General features: G+C 37.9%; 1 protein-coding gene across 4 annotated transcripts in view; it reads left to right on the forward strand.

Annotated features, from left to right (window-relative positions):
• The window catches only part of FER (FER tyrosine kinase), a 481,592-nt gene that overhangs the window by 441,017 nt on the left and 17,719 nt on the right, over positions 1 to 22,856 (forward strand). For all 4 annotated transcript variants that reach the window (XM_081230856.1, XM_081230854.1, XM_081230857.1 and 1 more), the window contains one exon: positions 13,276 to 13,430. In XM_081230856.1, the coding sequence (XP_081086982.1) occupies positions 13,276 to 13,430 (155 nt within the window). The remainder of the gene's footprint in view (positions 1 to 13,275; positions 13,431 to 22,856) is intronic.

The raw sequence follows: 22,856 nt of genomic DNA on the forward strand, positions 1-22,856 counted from the left end.
AGAATTGAGGGGCAGAGCATTTGGAAGACATAATCCATTATTGACCCTCTCAGCAAGGTGCAAAGTCTGTGGCATCCCTTGCATAGAGATTATTATCCTGCAAAGGGTTAACCATCTGCGGATCATTCAGTATCTAAATCTAGGTGCATTCCATCATAATTAGAGTGTGTTTGTTCACTAGTAACTGAACATTTTGCAGACCTTAAAAATTTAAATGATCTTGAAGCTCATTGTGGCACCTTGTGCATCACAGATTACACAGTTGCTCTCCTCTTTATGTGCCTTTTATGTCTTAATTTAGGCGCAGTGTATGTGTGTCATATAGTGAAAGTATAAACAACAAATGGTTTTGGAGGAATTGTTATGTGCCTTTATACAGGGTAGAAAAATAAAATAGAAAATAGAATAGAAAAAATAATGTTTACTTTAGTCCTCTCAATATAGTGTATATTCTAGAGCCTAAGCACTGATCAGGGGCTCTATTTCATCAAACTTAAATGGAAAAGAAGTCAAGTCTCAGGAACAAAATGGCAGAAATCTATCTACTCAGAGATTGCAGAGTACAGTAAGTCCCCTACATACGCACAAATTCCGTTCTGAGAGCATATTCGTAAGTCCAATTTGTTCTGAAGTCCAACAGAGTTAGCCTAGGTACCCAACTAACACAATCGGCTATATAGTACTGTACTGTAATAGGTTTATAATACATTCACATCTTTGAAAGCGGCGTGAAGGTTCGTATGTAGGGGATTTACTGTATAAGTTTTGTCAAGATAAAAATGAACAGTAGTTCAAAGGAACCAGAATACTCAGCATTGTAGAATACTGAAAACACACAGGCTTTGGAACAAGACAGATTCCCTACTCAGCCACTTATCAGCTATATTTTCTTGAGCAAGTTATTTAATCTCTGAGCCTCAGTTTCTTTATCGGTATAATAGAGATAATTACACTTAAAGTAGGGGTTAGGGATAATAGGTTAAGCTCCTGGTATCATGCCTGACACATACTAGGTGCTAAATAAATTGTCACTCTTATTCTTACAGGGTTGAGAAATGTATTTCCTTGGTCGTAGCTTGTAACTTGTAACTTACCCTCCCAGCTTTACTTCCATTCAGCAGCTGTTGGCATTCACTCTTGTGATGGAAAGGTGGAAAACTCTTCACCAGGATCATCTAGCATCCATGTGTGGCTAGATTCATCCAGCCAGTTACAGTTAGACAATGCCTTTAACCTAGAGCTTACAGAATGTTAGTTGAAAGGACCATGTGCTGGCCACCAAGTGGTGGACCATGGACCACTGGTTCCTCCAACTTATTGCAAGTGTTCCAAGTGTACATCAAGCATTGTTTGAGACAGAATAATATATTTGTACATAACTATATGCAGTACTATTTTACTGTTGTGATTAATAGAATACAAATTTTTTTCAAAACATCTTTGAATCCCTAGTAGCCTTTCCATTGTATTGTATTTTCTCTGTCAGCCATTATAAAACATACACCTCTCACCTCAGGGTAGATGTGGTACAAAGGAATCATAAAACTGTTGGATATTATGTGGGAATCCTTATGCTCAAAAAAAGTCAAGAACTGGTGCTCTCATTTCCAAGGTCCAGGAAAATGATGTGTGATGTACTCGTTTACACATCTTGTTAAGGAAAACACTGGTGAGAACTCAAGTCTCCAGCCCCTTGTCCAGAACTCCCAACAGTGGAGATGTTTTCATTATTGCTTCTGAAAAAATCTGAAATGTGTCTAATGTTCAGATTAGTATGCATGAAGTTGAGTATTAATCGAAAATCAGTTATTTGAAAAAGATCTAAAACTGTACCTGACACATATAAAACACTCAACAGATGGTTACTATTATCTTGATGACTCTTTAGTAAGGAGTGATTTTGTCACTTTTTTCTACCTGTTGCTCAGAGTAACTTACCGCATCCAAGTGTAACATTGTAGGTTGTATCATTAGTCACCCAGGCAAGTGGCTTTTGTTCTCATTTCTCATACTCTCAGAATAGGAGTGGTTGGATATTTCTTAAATCTCCCTTCCGGAAGTCTTTTAGGAGTAGAGGCTCTTGCCATTAGTACTGAGGCTAACTTTGGAGGCAAGTCCTTGCAACACATTTTATTGCAGCCTCACGACAGCTGTTGGCCTTTAATGTGCATGCTTAAGACAGCTCTGTTTTGTTGTTGAATTACCCATTGGGATTTGATACATTTCTGTGAACGAAAGAGATTTAAACATTTACTTGCCATCAATGTTTTTTAATTTGTCCTCCTCCCTGCCCACCATGCCCCAGTTCCTGTTGGCCAGACTCTTTTTATTAATAGATTCAACATTAGATCAAAATTTATTTAAAATCTGTAGTGGTCTCTAGGTATCTAATTTCACAACGTGGCCCTCAGGTGATAGCAGAAAATGGTAAATGAGAGATATTTATTTCTGACCATACAAATAGAGCTTTATAAAACTATAAACCATCCAGATTAATCACAGTAGTTAAATACAAAGAAAGTTCCCCTTGGGTTTTTCAGGTAAGTTGAGGACTGAAGCAAGTATTATCACTATGTGTTTGGTTTTGAATTTTTTTCAATATCCATATTTAGTATGAGTTCCCTTTCTTTACCTAACTATCCAGGAATTGATTTATAAGCTAAATAAAAGAATATGTGGAGCCTGTACTTGTGCATGGCCAACTGGAATTATCTTGTTGCCCAAGGGAAGGAGATGAAAGAGCCAAAAGAAGTAAGCATGTCTATATGTGCTGAACATGTCCATTGTAAGTAAAGGCAGATGACTTCCAGGAGCTTCCATAAGTGGTTCTCATGCAGCCAGCTCTGTCAGGCAAGGACTTAATTGTTTCATGCCCCAGCTCTCAGGCAGCAGCCTCATTAGAGGAGATCACCAAAGGCTTCTCTTTCTCTACAGAATGCAGCCCAGTGGAGCATTACTCCAGTATAAGTAGATTCGGTGGTTGAGGCAGCTAAGCCTCCAGTGGTGATCTTCCTTTGCTGTTGAGAAAGAGTCACCTGGTTTAGAATAAATACACTAGAGCTAGCCCTAGACAGCTTTTTTAGAAGTTGTAGCTGCATTTTGCCCACACCCAAAGCCCCATCACACTCATATATTCACCCAGTGCCCGGATTGACTTTCCCCTAAGAGCCCGCTGTACACCCTGCCCAGGCCGGCCCTCCTCAGCCAGTTCTCGTTACTCGATTTTACCTTTTCTCTTCTTTCTTCTCACTGTCAGAACATGCCTGCCCTATCATCTTTAAGATTTTGTATGATGTCGATTCAATTATCTCTTGGAATAATTTATGGCAAAATGTGAGTAAGAGGTAATACATGCCTCCCTCCCCACAGGTAACATATTCTCATTTTTGCAGAGGCTTTAAATAAATGAAGGGGCTCAGATCTTGAGGATTCTAAGTGTCCTGGCGGGCAGCAAGACAGGGATTTGAGGAGTCCCTTGGCTCTCACCATATAAACCCCCAGGGCACTGGGCCAGCCCTGAGCAAAAAGGCCTAAATTACACTCTGACCTTCCCTCCACACATGGTCTGCTTACTGCATTCACAGAAGCAGCACTTTCCTTCCAACCTCCCAGAAGTCTGTGACGCTCAACAATTTTTCAAAGGAACAGGAAAAGCACAGTTTAATAATGGGGCTAATTTTCACAGTGTTGCAGCTGGGGCTTCCTTTGGGGCCTGTGCTTTTGGAAATAAGTGCCCCATTAACACTGGGCACAGAGCTCACCAAGTGAGAGGTATGAAGTGTGATGGAGGAAGTTGCGAAGGGAAGAGAGAGAGGTGGTGAGGAACAACGTGACCAGTGGAAAACTAGGAGTGAAGTCACAGGTGCAACTGAAAACAAGAAATGGAGAGAGCTTTTCACATTTACATGTACTTTATTCAAAGGAAAGATAAGGTAGACTCTGAAGTGGAAATAAGCAACGTGTGATTGGCAGAAGGATCTGGCTGGTCTTCTCTTTTTTGTCTAATCTCTGATCCCATCACTGTCAGCTAAATAGTGGCTTTAGTATCGGCTGGTATAAAACCGTCCCCTAGGTGCCAGCTCTGTTGCCAAAGTTACGCCATCTTGCCCCACCTCCATTTGCTGGTGTGCTCTGTCAGACGGTTTATAGTTGTTTCTGTTATCATGTGCAAAATTTTCCAACAAGAAACAGGCAATCCTACTCTCTTTCCATCAAAACAATCAATCATGTATATTGTTTTAAAGCAGTTAGTGACTCTTGGCTTCTTCAGAAAATGGGTTTTTCATGCGCTTATTATATAGATTATTTTGGGTTTTTTTTTTCACTTTTGAGAGGGGAGAGAGTTTGAAGTGTCACTTCTTTCCTTAAAGGTAACCAATTTTAACCCTTTTGTTGTTTAAAATTCAGAAATTGTAGCCATTGGCTGTAGATTAAGTGGTATGTAATTGGATTACATTCCGAAAGAGAATTACAAAATGTGTTGAGAGGCATGATAACAGGTGGCTAAAATGTCAGACTCTGAGGCTGGGCTGCTGGGGTCCAATTCCTGCTTCTCCCCACCTCACCCCCTTGTGGGCTGTGTAACCTTAGGCAGTCACTTCACTCTCTGGGCGTGAGTTTCATCTATAAAAATGAAGATCATAAATACAGTTAATTAGAAGAATTAGGTGACGTTTATGAAAGGAGCTTACATGCCTGACAAGTAGTAAATACTATATAGATCGTTGTTAGGAGCACTAAATTGAACGGCTTTTATATTTATATAAATAGAAAAATAGTCAAATATTCCAATTAGAAATGGAGAAAAGGCAGTGATTCTCCAACACATGGTTTCTGTGGCTAAAATTCAAGTTTTACTGTGGTAAATGTGAAGTTTTATATCTGTGTGGCTATTTTCCAATTACTGTGCTAAGCAGTTCACGTGATTTTCACAACAGTCTTGGGTAGATACTATTATTATTCCTACTTTACAGATGAGAAAATTGAGGCTAAGCATAAGTAAATTTCTAAAGGTCCAAGAGCTAGTAAATGTGTAATGTTTCAAAATTGATGCTTTTAACTACTCCTCTAAATGCCCCCAAAATGTGCTTCCACTATCAATCAGTTATAGATGTGCAGTAATAAGATATGAGAATTCTGTTCTTTAGCAGAACATAATAAGGCAGATGAAGTCTGCTTCATTTCTCCCCCACCCCTGGGTTGTTGGCTTTATGCCATGTGTTAGAATGAGGAAATCTCAGGGCCTTAAAGAGCTTTTCTCCTCCTAAGTGCTGATAGTTACTTGTGGCTCAGTATTATCCAGACCCAGTGGGAAAAGAAGCAAATATTTCTCTAACTCCTTTCCTATGTGAGGGATAAATCTTGACTTGGGGGACTCTTAGCTGCAAGTAGTAAGTGACGTTTGGGATAAAGCAGCCGGTAAAGGAGAATATTGGCCCAACCTCCTGGTTGTTCCTGGTTTACCACAGTATTTGCCCTGAGAGGCAACATCACCACAGAGCAAGATGTGCACTGTTGTAATTTCCAGAGAACAAAGAAAATGTGCTCATCTCCATTGCCTGCTGGCGTTGGATTTCCTGTAACTGTCCTCTGTTCTTAATTAGCCTGTCTCATATTATGTACAACTTGTAAGACATCCCTGGTATACACTCAGAAGTTGGAGTCTTCAAATAAGATTACTCAGCAGACATAAGTGGAACATTTCCCTATCCTTTCCGCTGCCAGCAGCATTCACTGTGATATTCCTCTGCACATGGTGAGATACAGCTATCTCTGACACCTCCTGTGAATGACCATACCAGCCTGTTATGAGACTTCTCCTCTCTGAATTCCTGTAGGATTTGCAGTTGGTAACACACTGGCTCATACTGACTTGTTCTCTGGCAGTTTCATGTGTGAAGAGGCAGGGAGCATGAGCGGTCTCCTAGAGTGTCTGTCCCGGGGCTGGGCAACCGTGAGCTTAATAAAGAAAGGAATGGAGAGGAGAGAAGGGGCAGAGGCGTGTCTACCTTACCTCCCAAATTAGATTGTCAGCTTCTCAGCCCAGAGACCATATCTGTCGTTCCTATCTCCTTTCATTCTTTTTAGAATACTAGGCAAACTGTGAGTATGCAGGGCATGCCTACTGCCCGAAGGCCTAAGGTTTTAATTCATAAAGTATGCCCAAAAGATACCATTTCCATGCACTTGAACTTACTGCCACCCAAAGAAAGTAACGTTTTCCGTAAATGTTACTGAAACGTTATTTACATTGAAGATACCGCTACATTAGTTTTAGTTTGGTCCCTCATAGAACTGTAAGCGTCATTTCAGAGGACAAACACTAAGCTGGCACTGCAGTGAAGATAGTTACAACAACAGAAGTGTATGTAGTTGTAAAGCATAGGTAGTATTCTGAGGAAAGTACTAACTGCAATCCTGTAAATGACTAAAATGCTGCACTGAATAAAAGCTCATTCCGACCAAGAGTAATGGCATTTGGCTCTGAGGAGGTGTGCCCTGCGGTGCCATTGTACTTCTGTCACAATCAGTTGACCATACGTATGTGATCTATTTCTGGACCCTCTGTTCTGTTCCACTGATCTATAATATCTTATTTTCCTTTACTTAACTGTATTAATAACAATAACTTTATAGTGAGATTTAGCATCAGGTTAGGTAAGTCATTCAACTTTATACTTCTTTCTTAAAATTACTTTATTCTAGAACCTTTACATGTCCATGTCCAATTTATTTTTTTTTTAATTTTTATTGCAGCACAGTTGATTTACAGTGTTGTGTCAGTTTCAGGTGTACAGCAAAGTGAATCAGTTATACACATACATATATCCACACGTTTTAAGATTCTTTTCCCATATAGGTCATTACAAAGTATTGAGGAGAGTTCCCTGTGCTATACAGTAGGTCCTTATTAGTTATCTATTTTATATATAGTAGTGTGTATATTACAGTCCCAATCTCCCAATCTCTCACAACATCCCTCCCCTGCCCCTTTCTCCCCTGGTAACCATAAGTTTGTTTTCTACAACTATGACTCTATTTCTGTTTTGTAAATAAGTTCATTTGTACCATTTTTTTTTTACATTCCACATATAAGTGATATCATATTTGTCTTTATCTGACTGACTTCAGTCAGAATGACAATCTCTGGGTCCATCCATGTTGCTGCAAATGACATTATTTCATTTTTTTGTTTATGGCTGAGTACTATTCCATTGTATATATGTACCACATCTTCTTTATCCATTCCTCTGTCAATGGACATTTAGGTTGCTTCTGTGTCTTGGCTATTGTTAATAGTGCTGCTATGAACATAGGGGTGCATGTATCTTTTTAAATTACAGTTTTCTCTGGCTATATGCCCAGGAGTGGGATTGCTGGATCATATGGTAGCTCTATTTTTAGTTTTCTGAGGAACCTTCATACTGTTCTCCACAGTGGCTATACCAATTTACATTCCCATTACAGTGTAGGAGGGTTCCCTTTTCTCCACACCCTCTCCAGCATTTATTGCTTGTAGACTTTTTGATGATGGCCATTCTGGCAGGTGTGAGGTGATACCTCATTGTAGTTTTGATTTGCATTTCTCTAATAATTAGTGATGTTGAGCATCTTTCAGTGTGCATCCTGGCCATCTGTATGTCTTCCTTGGAGAAATGTCTATTTAGACCTTCCACCCTTTTTTTAAATTAATTTTTATTGGAGTATAGTTGATTTTCAATGTTGTGTTAGTTTCTGCTGTATGGCAAAGTGAATCAGTTATACGTATACAAAAGGGAAAAAACCTACAACCAAGAATACTCTCCCCAGCAAGGGTCTCATTCAGATTCAATGGAGAAATCAAAAGCTTTACAGACAAGCAAAAGCTAAGGGAATTCAACACCCCCAAACCAGCTTTCTGCCCATTTCTTCACTGGGTTGTTTGGTTTTTATTTTAGGGATCGAGGTGCATGAGCTGTTTGTATATTTTGGAGATTAATCCCTTGTTGCTTCGTTTGCAAATATTTTCTCCCATTCTGTGGGTTGTCTTTTCGTTTTATTGTTTCCTTTGCTGTGCAAAAGCTTTTCAGTTTCATTAGGTCCCATTTGTTTATTTTTGTTTTTATTTTCATTACTTTAGGAGGTGGATCAAAAAAGATATTGCTGTGATTTATGTCAGAGAATGTTCTGCCTATGTTTTCCTCTAAGAGTTTTATAGTGTCTGGTCTTATATTTAGGTCCTTAATCCATTTTGAGTTTATTTTTGTGTACGGTATTAGAGAATGTTCTAATTTCATTCTTTTACATGTAGCTGTGCAGTTTTCCCAGCACCACTTATTGAAGAGACTGTCTTTTCTCCATTGTATATTCTTGCATTCTTTGTCATAGATTAGTTGACCATAGGTGCATGAGTTTATTTCTGGGCTTTCTATCCTGTTCCATTGATCTGTATTTCTGTTTTTGTGCCAGTACCAAACTGTAGCTTTGTAGTATAGTCTGAAGTCAGGGAGCCTGATTCCTCCAGCTCCGTTTTTCTTTCTCAGGATTGCTTTGGCTATTCGGGGTCTTTTGTGTTTCCATACAAATTGTAAAATTTTTTGTTCTAGTTCTGTGAAAAATGCCATTGGTAATTTGATAGGTATTGCACCGAATCTGTACATTACCTTGGGTGGTATATTCATTTTAACAATATTGATTCCTCCAATCCAAGACCATGGCGTATCTCTCCATCTATTTCTGTCATCTTTGATTTCTTTCATCAGCATCTTATTGTTGTCTGAGTACAGGTCTTTTGTCTCCTTAGGTATGTTTATTGCTAGGTATTTTATTCTTTTTGTTGCAACAGTAAATGGGATTGTTTCCTTAATTTCTCTTTCTGATCTTTCATTGTTAGTGTATAGGAATGCAAGAGATTTCTGTGTATTAATTTTGTATCTGCAACTTTATCAAACTCATTGATGAACTCTAGTAGTTTTCTGGTAGTGTCTTTAGGATTTTCTATGTATAGTATCATGTCACCTGCAGTGACAGTTTTACTTCTTCTTTTCTGATTTGGATTCCTTTATTTCTTTCTCTTCTCTGATTGCCATGGCTAAAACTTCCAAAACTATGTTGAATAAAGGTGGCAAGAGTGGACATCCTTGTCTTGTTCTGATCTTAGAGGAAATGCTTTCAGTTTTTCACCATTGAGAATGATGTTAGCTGTGGGTTTCTCATATATGGCCTTTAAAATTAGCTTGTCTAATTAATTTTACAAAGATGTCTGCTAGAATGACTGAGAGTGCATTAAATCTATAGGTTAATTTGGCCATCTTAGCAATATTAACTTCCACTTCATGAGCATGGACTGTCTTTCCTTTTATTTATTATTTTTTTCTCAGTCAAGTTTTATAGTTGTGAGTGTAAAAAACTTGATTGTCTTATTTTTCGGTACTTGTTTTATTGGCATTACTGTAAATGGAATTTATTTTCCAATTGTTTGCTGCTATCATGCAAGAATATTTTTTAATATTAACCTTTTACCTTGCAACTTTGCTAAATTTGTTTATTAGTTCTTGTTACATAAATTCCTTGAGATTTTCTGTGTAAAAATAAAAATCGTATCATCTGCAAATACTGCAGGTCACAAACTGTATCTCACTGTTCCAGGTCCTCTTGCAGTAGTAGTAGTAGTAGCAGCAGCAGCAGCAGCAATAGCTTTTTTAAGACTTATTTTGAATCATATATTGCATACTAGCACTTTACAACCATTAGCCCCTTTAACCCAGCTAGGCTGTGTTTTTTAGATGCCTAAAATGAAGATTAACCAAGGCCACTCAAATAAGTGGCAAAGCTATTGTTTATTCTGGTCATCTCTGCCATAGGTAGGACTTGATGTTCCTGAGCACATATAATATAGTTCCTTCCTACAGATTAAGACGGACCAGCATTTCACTATCACTCACTTTGTCTAGCAACAAACCAGAGTCCCTCACTGTTCCAGTGGGTGCTGGAAAGCAAGTCAAAGATTTAATTTTAACCTTGGGCTTCTTCTAAGGTTCTCCATTGTGAAACTTCGATCTGATGAATAAAGCCAATCTTAGCAAATTAGTAAGGTAGAAATTGTCACATTCCTTTCTGAATGTGTTTAGGTACTATCACCCAAGGTTCCTACTAAAACATAAAAGGCTAATTTAACTCCCTGAGGAAATATCATCATTACCAGTCAACTACTGATATAAGTCAGTTGCTCAAGGTACTTCCTATGTTACAAGACCAATCCTATATATTAGACTTTATTTTTTTAGAAGGCTTGAGTCATGTTTGACATATAGGGGTGCATTTCAAAGGTAAATATGTAAAACCATCTCAGCTGAAAGAGAAACAAGTTGTTGATTGATTGTTCCTCAGGGGAAAAGAATTACAAAAGAAAGTATAGAATAGACGACCTGCCTTCAGCAGGGATCACTGCTAGGATAAGACAATATATATGTATTCATTCAACAAACATTTATTAAGCACCTACTATGTGCCAAGTACTATTCTGGGCATTGGGGATACAGCTCTGAAGAGCACAGATGGATACCATCACCTCTTTTCAAGGGCTTCACACCTGCCATTGTCACCTTTCCCTTCTTGCATTAGTTTTACCCTCTATACAGTATTATTCCTGTCTGCATAAATACATGTAACAGCCCCCATATTAGGGGAAAAACTCCTTTGACCTGAAACCCCCTCTAGTTGCCTCCCCATTTCTCTGTACCCCTTTATAGCAAATTTACTCAGAAGAGTGTCTAAACTCACTGTCTCCACTTCTTTTTCTCATTCTCTTTGAACACACTCCAGTCATGCTATTGTACCCACCACTCCTCTGAGATTGCTCTTGTCAGTGTCTCATTAAATTCCATGTTTTCAAATCTAATGGCCAGTTCATAGTCCTCATCTTTCTTATCTTCTCAGTAGTAGATGACAGTTAATTTCTATTCCCCCTTGAAAAGCTTTCCTCACTTGGCTTCCAGGACACCAGCCCCTCTGTTGTTTTCCCTCCTGCTCACTTGCTGCTCCTTCTTAGCCTTCTTTCTTCAATCCTCGAAATTATGGAGTACTTTTACTAAAACAGAAGAGGAAATGGACATTAGGGGGCAACTGGCTGTCTCTGCCACACTCTGTGAATCTTGTTCTTCCCCCAGTTCCTCATTTCACTGTCAGCTCCAATCTTCCAGTTGCTTAGGCAAAAATATCTTGGGTCATCCATGACTCTTTTTCTCTCCTACTCCACATCCAGTCTACCAGCAAACCCTACTGATTGTATTCATACTTTCTAAATATATTCTAAATCTGATAGCTTCTGATCACCTCCACCACTTTCATCTTAGTGTAGGCTATTGTCACCTCTGCTAGACTTCTGAAATAGTCTGCTTACTGGTCTTTCTGTTTTGCCAGTCCATTCTCCACATAGTAACATGTAATCCTTCAAAAAATAAGTCACATTATGTCATTCCTGTGTGCAGAACTCTCTGGTTACCTCCTAGCTGAATAAAAAGCCAAGGAGCCTACTATTAAAAGGCCATATATTATTTGGTCCTGGCTAACTCTGATTAAATCTGCTATTCTCTCCCTCACTCATTCCCTTCCAGCTCTGCTGGCTTCCTTGATGTTCCTTGAATATACCAAGCATGAACCAATTTTAGGGCCTTTGTATCTACTATTCCTTCTACCTTGAACGCTCTTCACCTAGATATCCCCATGGCTTGTTCCTTAACTTCCTTCAGGTCTTTGATCAACTATCCCATTATCAAAGAGACCTTTTGGGCTTCCCTGTTGGCACAGTGGTTGAGAGTCCGCCTGCCGATGCAGGGGACACGGGTTCGTGCCCTGGTCCGGGAAGATCCCACATGCCACAGAGTGGCTGGGCCCGTGAGCCATGGCCGCTGAGCCTGCGCGTCCAGAGTCTGTGCTCTGCATGGGAGAGGCCACAACAGTGAGAGTCCCGTGTACCGCAAAAAAAAAAAGAGACCTATCCTAACAACCTATCTAAAATAGGATTCCTGCTTGTAAATCTTTTTCCCTTTATACAACTCTTTTTCTTCTTAACACTCAACATCATTTGACCTGATATTCTTTGTGTGTGTGCATGCTCATATACTTTATCCATATTTTCTATATATAAACATTTATATGTACATATATGAATTTGATTATTGAATGTCTTCCCCACTAGAATGAGAGTACTTGGTCTGTTTTGTTCACTGCTGTCTTTCCTATTAGTTAAGGGTGGTCAAGGTAGAGTTCTCTGAGGAGAGAAATGTAATGGTACTTCCCCTTTCTTTTAAAGAAACTTCTAAAAATTCTAGACAACTCTTCTCCTTATATCTCATTGGCCAGTATTTAGATTATGGCCACAGCTAGCTGCAGGGGAGGTTCGGAAGTATAGCAGTTTGAGCTAAGAATGAATGAAGAGGAGCCAGCTATGCAAAAGCCTAGAAGGAGAGCACCCCAGGCAAAGGGAATAGCTAAGTGCAAAGCCTTACAATAGAAATAAGCTTGCTATGTTTAGGGGATTTGTCCTATGTTTGGGGACAAAAAGAAGATGAATATGGCTGGAATATAGCAAATTATGGAGAGACTGGAACAAGACAAGTTGAGAAAGAGAGAGACAGGGCAGATCATCACGTAGGGTTTTGCACATCCCAGATGCAAAAAAAGTTGCTGGACTCTTTGGCACCTCAGCCATTCTCCAACCTTTGGGAAATTCTAGGGCTACACTGCCAAAGGCTACTTAGCAGCTACAAGCCACATGCAGCTATTTAAATTAACTAACTGAAAGTAAAGAAAATTTAAAATTTCAGTTTCCCATCACACCAGCCACATTGCACGTGTTCAATAGTCACACATGGCCAATGGCTACCTCCTGAGCAGCACAGGTCATGCCAGACAGCATATGCCATTGTCACAGAAAGTTCTGTTAGTGCCGCTCTAGGAAAGCCAGTCAAAGGAGAAATAATGCCAAGTCTGCTTAGTCTCTCCTCTGTGATTTTTCTCTCTTAACCCTAGAATCAGTGTTTTTCTATTTAAATAGAAATAATATATGTGGTGCCTAGAGATTAGCATGTGGCCTGTTCCATATGCAAATGTTCTTGTGGATGATTTTTACCTATGACAGAAAAGATGGGAAAGACTAGTAAATTGCAAGCATTCTTAACCTCATTATGAATACATTGCAAATGTAAAATTGCGAAGCATGTAAGTCAGTCATAAGTGTGAAAGCGGCTTTCAATTTGTTTTAATAGGTGTTTTCTATGTCTTATTGTAACCTAGGGATCTTGCTGCAAGAAACTGTCTGGTAGGTGAAAATAATGTTCTGAAAATCAGTGACTTTGGAATGTCTCGTCAAGAGGATGGTGGAGTGTATTCATCTTCTGGCTTAAAGCAGATTCCTATTAAATGGACGGCACCAGAAGCTCTTAATTATGGTAAGAATAGACTTTTTTCTTTTTGGTGGTAAAAATGGACTCCATTAGCACAAAACATTCACAAGCAAAGTTACAGGGGTAGAGCCAGAGCTCCAGTTAGAATCATCTGAGGAGCAACAAAAAAGGATGTGTAAGTGTTCAGACTTTGCACTTGAACATGAGCACAAACTTAATTCATTGATCTTATTAATCAGATTTTTGTATGGAAGATTGCTAGATTTAAAAGATGGATAATACTTACAAGCATTGTTAAGTATGACTGTACCTCTGAAAGTTTTTATTGTTATTCAAAAAAAGATTATTTCTATCTTAATAGTCAAATTATACCCAGAGTAAAAATGTTGCTGTGGCTCTGGACCATTTCTTTTGAATATCTTATAATTGGTCCAATAACCTCATCTAATGTTAGGTTCCTAAATATTAAGTCAGTCAATGCTGTAGTTTCTCACTCTGAAAATTGACATGGTTTCTTAGCGTCTCAGTCTCTGGAACTTGTATAAATCTTGTGGGAAGAGAGAGATGGGAGTTACATTTTAAAACAGCAGGGGTTTTTTTCACTTGAATTTTTATGTGTCATTGTAATTGGAAGTAAATACAGCTTGTATTATCTGTGGTTGGGATGAAATGGGCCATAGCAAGATGGGTAAGAGCTCAAGAATTTTATTTTCTTTTTAAATGTGCTTTTAAGTGAAATTAAAAATTACATTTTCATTAAGGGAAGCAGCATATGAGCCATGAGTTGGTGAATGGGTATAGTATATTTTGAATAAAAATATCATAAAGTGGAGGGAAGCATCATGCAGTGTCCCTGTGTCCTCAGTCCTGCTCCTCAAAGTGGAGATGCATGAGAGGCAGGCAAGGGCACGCAGCTTGTGAGATTCCATGCCAGCTGGCACCATGCGTGTGTGGCCGCTGCCCCTCATCATGGTCCCTGCCTTGCTTCAGCTCGTAACAAAGCATTCATTAGAAAATATTTAGTAAGTGCCACCTCCACATGGCCAGGGCACCAAGCCTCACCTCAGCCTCCTTATGGCTGGACCTAGACCAGGTGTGGGAGGGAAGAAGCTGAGGTTTGTGACATGAAAGCATATTAGAGAGATTGAAGACAAGATGGCAGAGTAGAATAGGACTTGAGCTCACCTCCTGTTATGAAAACACCAAAATCACAACTTAACTGCTGAACAACCATCAGCAAAAAAAGACTGGAACCTACCAAAAAAGATATTCTACATCCAAAGACAAAGAAGAAGCCACAATGAGATGAGGGACAAGATCCAGCTCCACCCACCAGTGGGAAGGCACCAGGAAGCCTGCACAAGCCCTTGGACCAACCTCACCCACCAGGGGTCAGACATCAGAAGCAAGAAGAACTACAATCCTGCAGCCTGCAGCCAGAGCCCACAAACACAGAAAGTTGGAAAAAATGAGACAGCAGAGAAATATGTTCCAGATGAAGGAACAAGATAAAACCCCAGAAGAACAACTAAGTGAGGAGGAGATAGGCAATCTGCCTGAAAAAGATGATCCAAGATCTCAGAAAAAGAATGGAGGCACAGACCAAGAAGATACAAACAATGTTTAACAAAGAGCTAGAAGATTTAAAGAACAGAGATGAACAATATAATAACTGAAATGAAAAATATACTAGAAGGAATCAGTAGCAGAATAAATGAGGCAGAAGAACAAATAAGTCAGCTGGAAGACAGATTGGTGGAAATCACTGCCATAAAACAGAATAAAGGAAAAAGAATGAAAAGAGATGAGGACAAACTAAGAGATCTCTGGGACAAGATTAAACGCACCAACATTCACATTACAGGGGTTGCAGAAGGAGAAAAGAGGAAGGGCCTGAGAAAATACTTGAAGAGATAATAGCCAAAGACTTCCCTAACATGGGAAAGGAAACAATCACTCAAGTCCAGGAAGCACAAAAAATCCCATACTGGGTAAACCTGAGGAGGACCATGCCAAGACACATATTAATCAAATTAACAAAAATTAAAGACAAAGAGAAAATGTCAATTTATTGACAGGAGACATATTAATACGTCTCTTGTTACCCAAACATTATTGACCAGAGACGTATCAATACGTTTTTAGAGAGTGATACAATTAATATCAACTTGCAAAGTTGTTAGAGCTTAAAGTTGATCAACAGTTCATTAGACAACTTATGATGTCATTATCATTCACATTTTGCTCTGTTAGGTTTTTGTTCCAACCTTGTGTATATTATAAACACAAGTTTATTACCATAAAATTTTCAAAAATGATGCATCGCTAAATTTTGAGTGAAGAAGATTTTTTGGTGAATTTTATGCAGATACTTTCTCTGAGCAACATATATACTAGTGTCTCAGAAGATGATAGTTCTTCAGAATATAGTTCTGATTCATACGATGTGAATATTAGACCAACAAAAAGACAAAAAACCTTAGTGATTGATACTGATACGGAAAGTGAAAATGAAACTCACGGTGCTGGAGGATGCTCCTTTGCTTCTACAGAAGAGTGGATTGAAGACAACATTTCATGAAAATTAAAAGACTTTACAGGTGTGTCAGGTGTAACTGCTGACTGTAATAACCCACAAAGTGTTAGTGAAATAACAATTAATTTTTGGTAACGACTTTTTCGAGTTGGTCACTTCTCAAACAAACTAGTATCACCAGCAGAATGAAAAATCATATAAAAACTATGATAAGGATTTAAAATGGACTGATGTAACCAGTAGTGACATGAAGAAGTTTCTTGGATTAATAATTTTGATGGGACAAATAAAGTCACACTGGAAAGAATACTGGTCGACTGATCCCTTACTTGAAACACCTGTCTTTCCAAAGATTATGACAAGAAGGTTCAAACAAATAATATTTCTTTACTTTAACCATAACTCAGAAACTGCACTTCCCGCAGACAGAACTTCAAAAGCTAAACCTCTTTTGTATTATTTTCTACCAAAATTTCAATTGATCTGTATGCCCAAACAAGAGCTATCACTTGAGGAGGCAATGATAGAGTGGAGAGGATGACTCAGATTCAAAACCTGTATTCCCAGAAAACTTACAAAATATGGAATTTTGGTCAGCATGCTTACCGAAAATGAAATGATATATATGCTACCTTGAGATTTACATGGGTGAAGGAAAGAAACTGCAAGAAACAATATTATTGGTCCTACAACCTTATCTTGGTTCATGGCACCATATTTACGAAGACAATTATTACAACAGTGTGTCCACATCTGAAATACTGTTGAAAAATAAAACCAGATTTTGTGGGACTATAAGAGAGAATCATGGTCTACCAAACCAATTAAAGAAGAAATCTAAAAATCTACAGAGGGGAGAAATGACATTCTTATGGAAGGGAGAAGTGATTCTTCTTATATGGAAAGACAAGAGGTTAGTCTGCATGGTGACAACTCTTCATGATGCCTCCATAGCATCTACAGGAAAGGAAGACAGGAAGACTGGCCATCAGATAATTAACCCACTTGTATATTAGAGTATAATAAATGTATGAAAGGAGTTGATCGATCCAATCAATATCTGGCAAACTTCAATATCCTCTGGAAAACTCAAAAATGGTAATAAGAAAGTGGGTTTCTATTTGAGTAGCTGTGGTTTATTCAATGAGTTTAAAATTTATTGTAGCCTTAATTCACAGAATAAAATGACTTAACAAGCAATTTTCGTTAGCAGTAGCTAGAGAATGGGTAACTGACAATTCTGGTGAATGCAGTGGTAGTCCTGCACCTGGTCCTTCTTGTGGCATTTCTAAAAGAGCCCCCCACAAAGATCCACCTTGTCAACTATCAGGTAAAATAAAAGAACGTATTCTAGAGGAAACAATACCCACAGGACTAAAAAAACAAATGCCACCAGAAAGTGTAGAGTCTGCTCTAACAGGGGAAAATGCAGTGAAACACAATATATTTGTAATAGATGTTCTGTTCCCCTGCACAGAGGTGCCTGCTATACTGCCTATCACACTCTAATGAAATATTAGAATACTTTAGTAAGACATGTACAAAGTTTCAAATAAATACATTAAGTGAAAAAAAAGTTGTTGATATTTACTCAAACACAGGTGTTTCAATATTTACTTACATAACAAATCGCCTGGCCATAGACATTATTTTCTGCAAAAAATCCCCCAGTCAATTATGTGTTAAAAACAGTAAGAGAAAAGCAACAAATAACATACTAGGAAATCCCCATAAGGTTTATCAGCTGGTTTTTCAGCAGAAACTCTGCAGGCCAGAGGGAGTGGCAAGATATATTTAAAGTGATGACAGGGAAAATTCTACAACCAAGAATATTCTACCTAGGGCTTCCCTGGTGGTGCAGTGGTTGAGGGTCCGCCTGCCGATGCAGGGGACACGGGTTCGTGCCCCGGTCCGGGAAGATCCCACGTGCCACAGAGCGGCTGGGCCCGTGAGCCATGGCCGCTGAGCCTGTGCATCCGGAGCCTGTGCTCCACAACAGGAGAGGCCGCAACAGTGAGGCCCGCATACTGCAAAAAAAAAGAAAAAAAAGAGAATATTCCACCCAGCAAGCCTCTCATTCAGATTTGACAGAGAAAGCGAAGCATTACAGACAAGCAAAAGCTAAGAAAATTCAGCACCACCAAACCAGCTTTACAACAAATGTTAAAGGAACTTCTTTAGGTGGAAAAGAAGAGGCCACAACTAGAAACAAGAAGATTACAAATGCGAAAACTGACCAGTAAAGGCAAACATGCAGTAAAGGTAGAAAGTCATCCACATGCAAATAAGATATCAAAACCAGCAGTCATGATAATAGGAGAGTACAAATTCAGGATATTGGAAATGCATTTGAAAATAAGAGACCAGCAACTTAAAACAATCTTGACATATATAGACTGCTATATCAAAACCTCAAACTGCTATATCAAAACCACAAACTAAAATTCTACAATAGATACACACAAAAAATAGGAAAAGCAGTCTAAACACAACACTAAAGATAGTCACCAAATCACAAGAGAATATAACAAAAGAGGAAGGTAAGAAAAAAAAGACCTAAAAAAACAAATCCCAAACAATTAACAATATGGCAATAAGAACATACATATCGATAATTACCTTACATGTAAATGGATTAAATGCTCCAACCAAAAGACACAGACTGGATGAATGGATACAAAACCAAGACCCATCTATATGCTGTTTACAAGAGACCCACTTCAGATCCAGGAACACATACAGACTGAAAGTGAGGGAATGGAAGATAGTATTCCATACATATGAAAATCAAAAGAAAGCTGGAATAGCAATACACATATCAGACAAAATAGACTTTAAAATAAAGACTGTTACAAGAGACAAAAAAGAACACTACATAATGATCAAGGGATCAATCCAAGAAGAAGATATAACAATTGTAAATATATATGCACCCAACATAGAAGCACCTCAATATATAAGGCAAATGCTAACAGCCATAAAAGAAGTCAACATTATCACAATAATAATGGGGGACTTTAACACCCCACTTTCATCAATGGACAAATCATCCAGACAGAAAATCAGTAAAGAAACACAGGCCTTAAATGACACATTAGACCAAATGGACTTAATTGATATTTATAGAGCATTCCATCCAAAAGCAGCAGATTACACTTTCTTCTCAAGTGCACATGGAGCATTCTCCACAACAGATCACATCTTGGGTCACAAATCAAGCCTCGGCAAATTTAAGAAAATTGAAATCAAGCATCTTTTCCAAGCACAACGCTGTGAGACTAAAAATCAACTACAAGAAAAAAGCTGTAAAAAAGACAAACATGTGGAGGCTAAACAATATTACTAAATAACCAATGGATGACTGAGGAAATCAAAAAATACCTAGAGACAAATGACAATGAAAACACGATGATCCAAAAACCTATGGGACACAGCAAAAGCAGTTCTAAGAGGGAAGTTTATAGCAATACAATCTTAACACAGGAAACAAGAAAAATCTCAAATAAACAACCTAAACTTACACCTAAAGCAATCAGAGAAAGAACAAATGAAACCCAAAGTTAGTAGAAGGAAAGAAATCATCAAAATCAGCAAAGAAATACATAAAATAGAGACAAAGAAAACAACAGCAAAGATCAATGAAACTAAAAGCTGGTTCTTTGAAATGATATACAAGATTGATAAGCCTTTAGCTAGACTCATCAAGAAAAAAAGGGAGAGAGCTCAAATCAATAAAATTAGAAATGATAAAGGAGAAGTTACAATGGACACCAAAGAAATACAAAGGATCATAAGAGACTACTACAAGCAACTATACACCAATAAAATGGACAACCTAGAAGAAGTCGACAAATTCTTAGAAAGGTACAATCTTCCAAGACTGAACCAGGAATAAATAGAAAATATGAACAGACCAATCACAAGTACTGAACTTGAAACTGTGATTTAAAGACTCCCTACAAACAAAAGTCCAAGACCAGATGGCTTCATAGGCGAATTCTATCAAACATTTAGAGAAGAGTTAACACCTATCCTTCTGAAACTATTCCAAAAAAATTGTAGAGGAATGAACACTCCCAAGCTCATTCTACGAGGCCACATCACCGTTACCAAAACCAGACAAAAATATCACAAAGAAAGAAAAGTACAGGCCAATATCACTAATGAACATAGACACAAAAATCCTCAACCAAATACTAGCAGCTACATCTAAAAGAAAGAACAGCTACATCTAGAAGAATGACATTAGAACATTCTTTAACACCATACACAAAAATAAACTCAAAATGGATTAAAGAGCTAAATGTAAGGCCGGATACTATAAAACTCTTAGAGGAAAACACAGGCACAACACTCTTTGACATAAATTGCAGAAAGGTCTTTTTGGATCCACTTCCTAGAGTAATGAAAATAAAAACAGAAATAAACAAATGGGGCCTAATGAAACTTAAAAGCTTTTGCACAGCAAAGGAAACATAAACAAAATGAAAAGACAACCCACAGAATGGGAGAAAATATTCGTAAATGAAGCAACTGACAAGGAATTAATCTCCAAAATACACAAACAGCTCATGCAGCTTAATATAAAAAAAACAAACAACCCAATCAAAAAATGTGCATAAGATCTAAATAGACATTTCTCCAAAAAAAACTTACAGATGACCAACAGGCACATGAAAAGATGCTCGACATCGCTAATTATTAGAGTAATGCAAATCAAAACTACAATGAGGTATCACCTAACATGAGTCAGAATGGCTGTCATCAAAAAGTCTACAAACAATAAATGCTGGGGAGGATGTGGAGAAAAGGGAACCTTCCTACACTGTTGGTGGGAATGTAAATTGGTACAACCACTATGGAGAACAATATGTAGGTTCCTTAAAAAGCTAAAAACAGAACTACCATGTGCTCCAGCAATCCCACTCCTGGACATATATCTGGAGAAAACCATAATTCCAAAAGTACATGCACCCCAATGTTCATTTCAGCACTATTTACAATAGCCAGGACATGGAAGCAACCTAAATGTCCATTGACAGAGGAATGGATAAAGATGTACATATATACAGTGGAATATTACTCAGCCATAAAAAAGAACAAAATAATGCCATTTGCAGCAATATGGATGGACCTAGAGATCGTCATACTAAGTGCAGTATGTCTGACAGAGTAAGGTGAATATCATGTGATATTACTTACATGTGGAATGTTTAAAAAAATGATACAAATGAACTTATTTACAAAACAGAAACGGACTCACAGACTTTGAAAACAAACTTATGGTTACCAAAGGGGAAAGGTTGGGGGTGGGGATACATTAGGAGTTTGGGATTAACATATACACACTACTATCTATAAAACAGATAATCAACAAGGACCTACTGTATATAGCTCAGGGAATTCTACTCAATGTTCTATAATGACCTATAAGGGAAAAAAATCTGAAAAGGAATGGATATATGTGTGTATATATAACTGAATCACTTTGATGTATACTTGAAACAGAACATTGTAAACCAAGTATACTCCAATATAAAATAAAAATTAAACTGAAAATATCATAAAATGATTCTTTATTGATTTAAAGTGAAAAATTACTTCACCATGAAAAATTAATAAGGTATTTACAAATGTCTTAATGGCTTAATTAAAGACCAGGTAACTTAGAAAGAGCTTGGAGGTGAAATTCTTGTAAGATAAAATTAACCATTTTAAAGCAAACAATTCAATGGCATTTAGTACATTCACTGTGGTGTGCAACCACTGCCTCTGTCTAGTTCTAAAACACTGTCATCACTCCAAAATAGTATTTATGCCCATATTAAGCAGTTACTCCCCATTCCTTCCTTCCCTCGGCCACTGGCAACCACATATCTGCTTTTTGTTGCTATGTATTTACCTATTCTGCATATTTCATATAAATGGAATCATACAATATGTGACCTTTGGTATGTGACTTCTTTCACTTAGTATAATGTTTTCAAGGTTCATCCATGTTGTAGCATGTGTCATTATTTTACTCCTTTTTATGGCTGAATAATCATTCTGCTGTATATATTTGCCACCATTTATTTATCTGTTCATTGATGTATATTTGAGCAGTGTTTACCTTTTGGCTGTTGTGAATAATTCTGCTATAAACATCTGTATGCCAGGATTTATTTGAGGACCTATTTTCATTTATTCTGAGTACACACTAGGTAATATGGTAATTCTGTGCTTAACTTATTGAGGAACCACCAAATGTTTTCCAGATAAAGCTTTGGAATGTTATTGTTTTGGAAGTGAACTGGGGTGGATCGAGACACCAGAATCTGCTTTGTATTTTGCATATCAGCAATGCTATGGCATAGATAAGTGTAGGTAGTTGTCATTGTGAGAAATTGACTAAGCTGTTCTAGTTCCCAACAATGAAATTTTTAACTTAATACTCCACAGATACTAATCCTCACCCTTAGTGTGTCTTCCCATGTGCTGGCAAGAGAAGCTTTTGCAAGCTTTGCAGATCACAAACTAATTCCACCATTCCTCAAAATCTAGAGAAAATGGCAGCCCTGCTATTTTCCACAGTGATTCTTCTCTGGGGTGGTTATTACTCTAAAGCTATATTCCTAAGGAGAACAATCACAGGGTAAAAGAAAGGACTGTATTCTTTTTATTTATGCAGAGGTTTTCTTTAGATGACAAAACATTGTTAAGCACCTTCTTCTTGATTCTTACAGCATCCCTATAAAGGAGCTGGAGCTGGACTTGGGAGCCCTAAAACCTTATCAATAAAATCCAGCTCTCTAGAATGTGTTCTTAACCCTGTTTGCCAGATTCTCTATATTACACTGCCTTTAAAACTCCTCTTACTGCTAAGCAATTATGCCAAGTAAAATCCTGCCTTTCAATCACAGTGTATTTTAGTTGAATTTCAAGCTGACTAAAGT

This window comes from Mesoplodon bidens (assembly GCF_964165515.1).
Source record: "Mesoplodon bidens genome assembly, chromosome: 4".
NCBI classification, from domain to species: Eukaryota; Metazoa; Chordata; class Mammalia; order Artiodactyla; family Ziphiidae; genus Mesoplodon; species Mesoplodon bidens.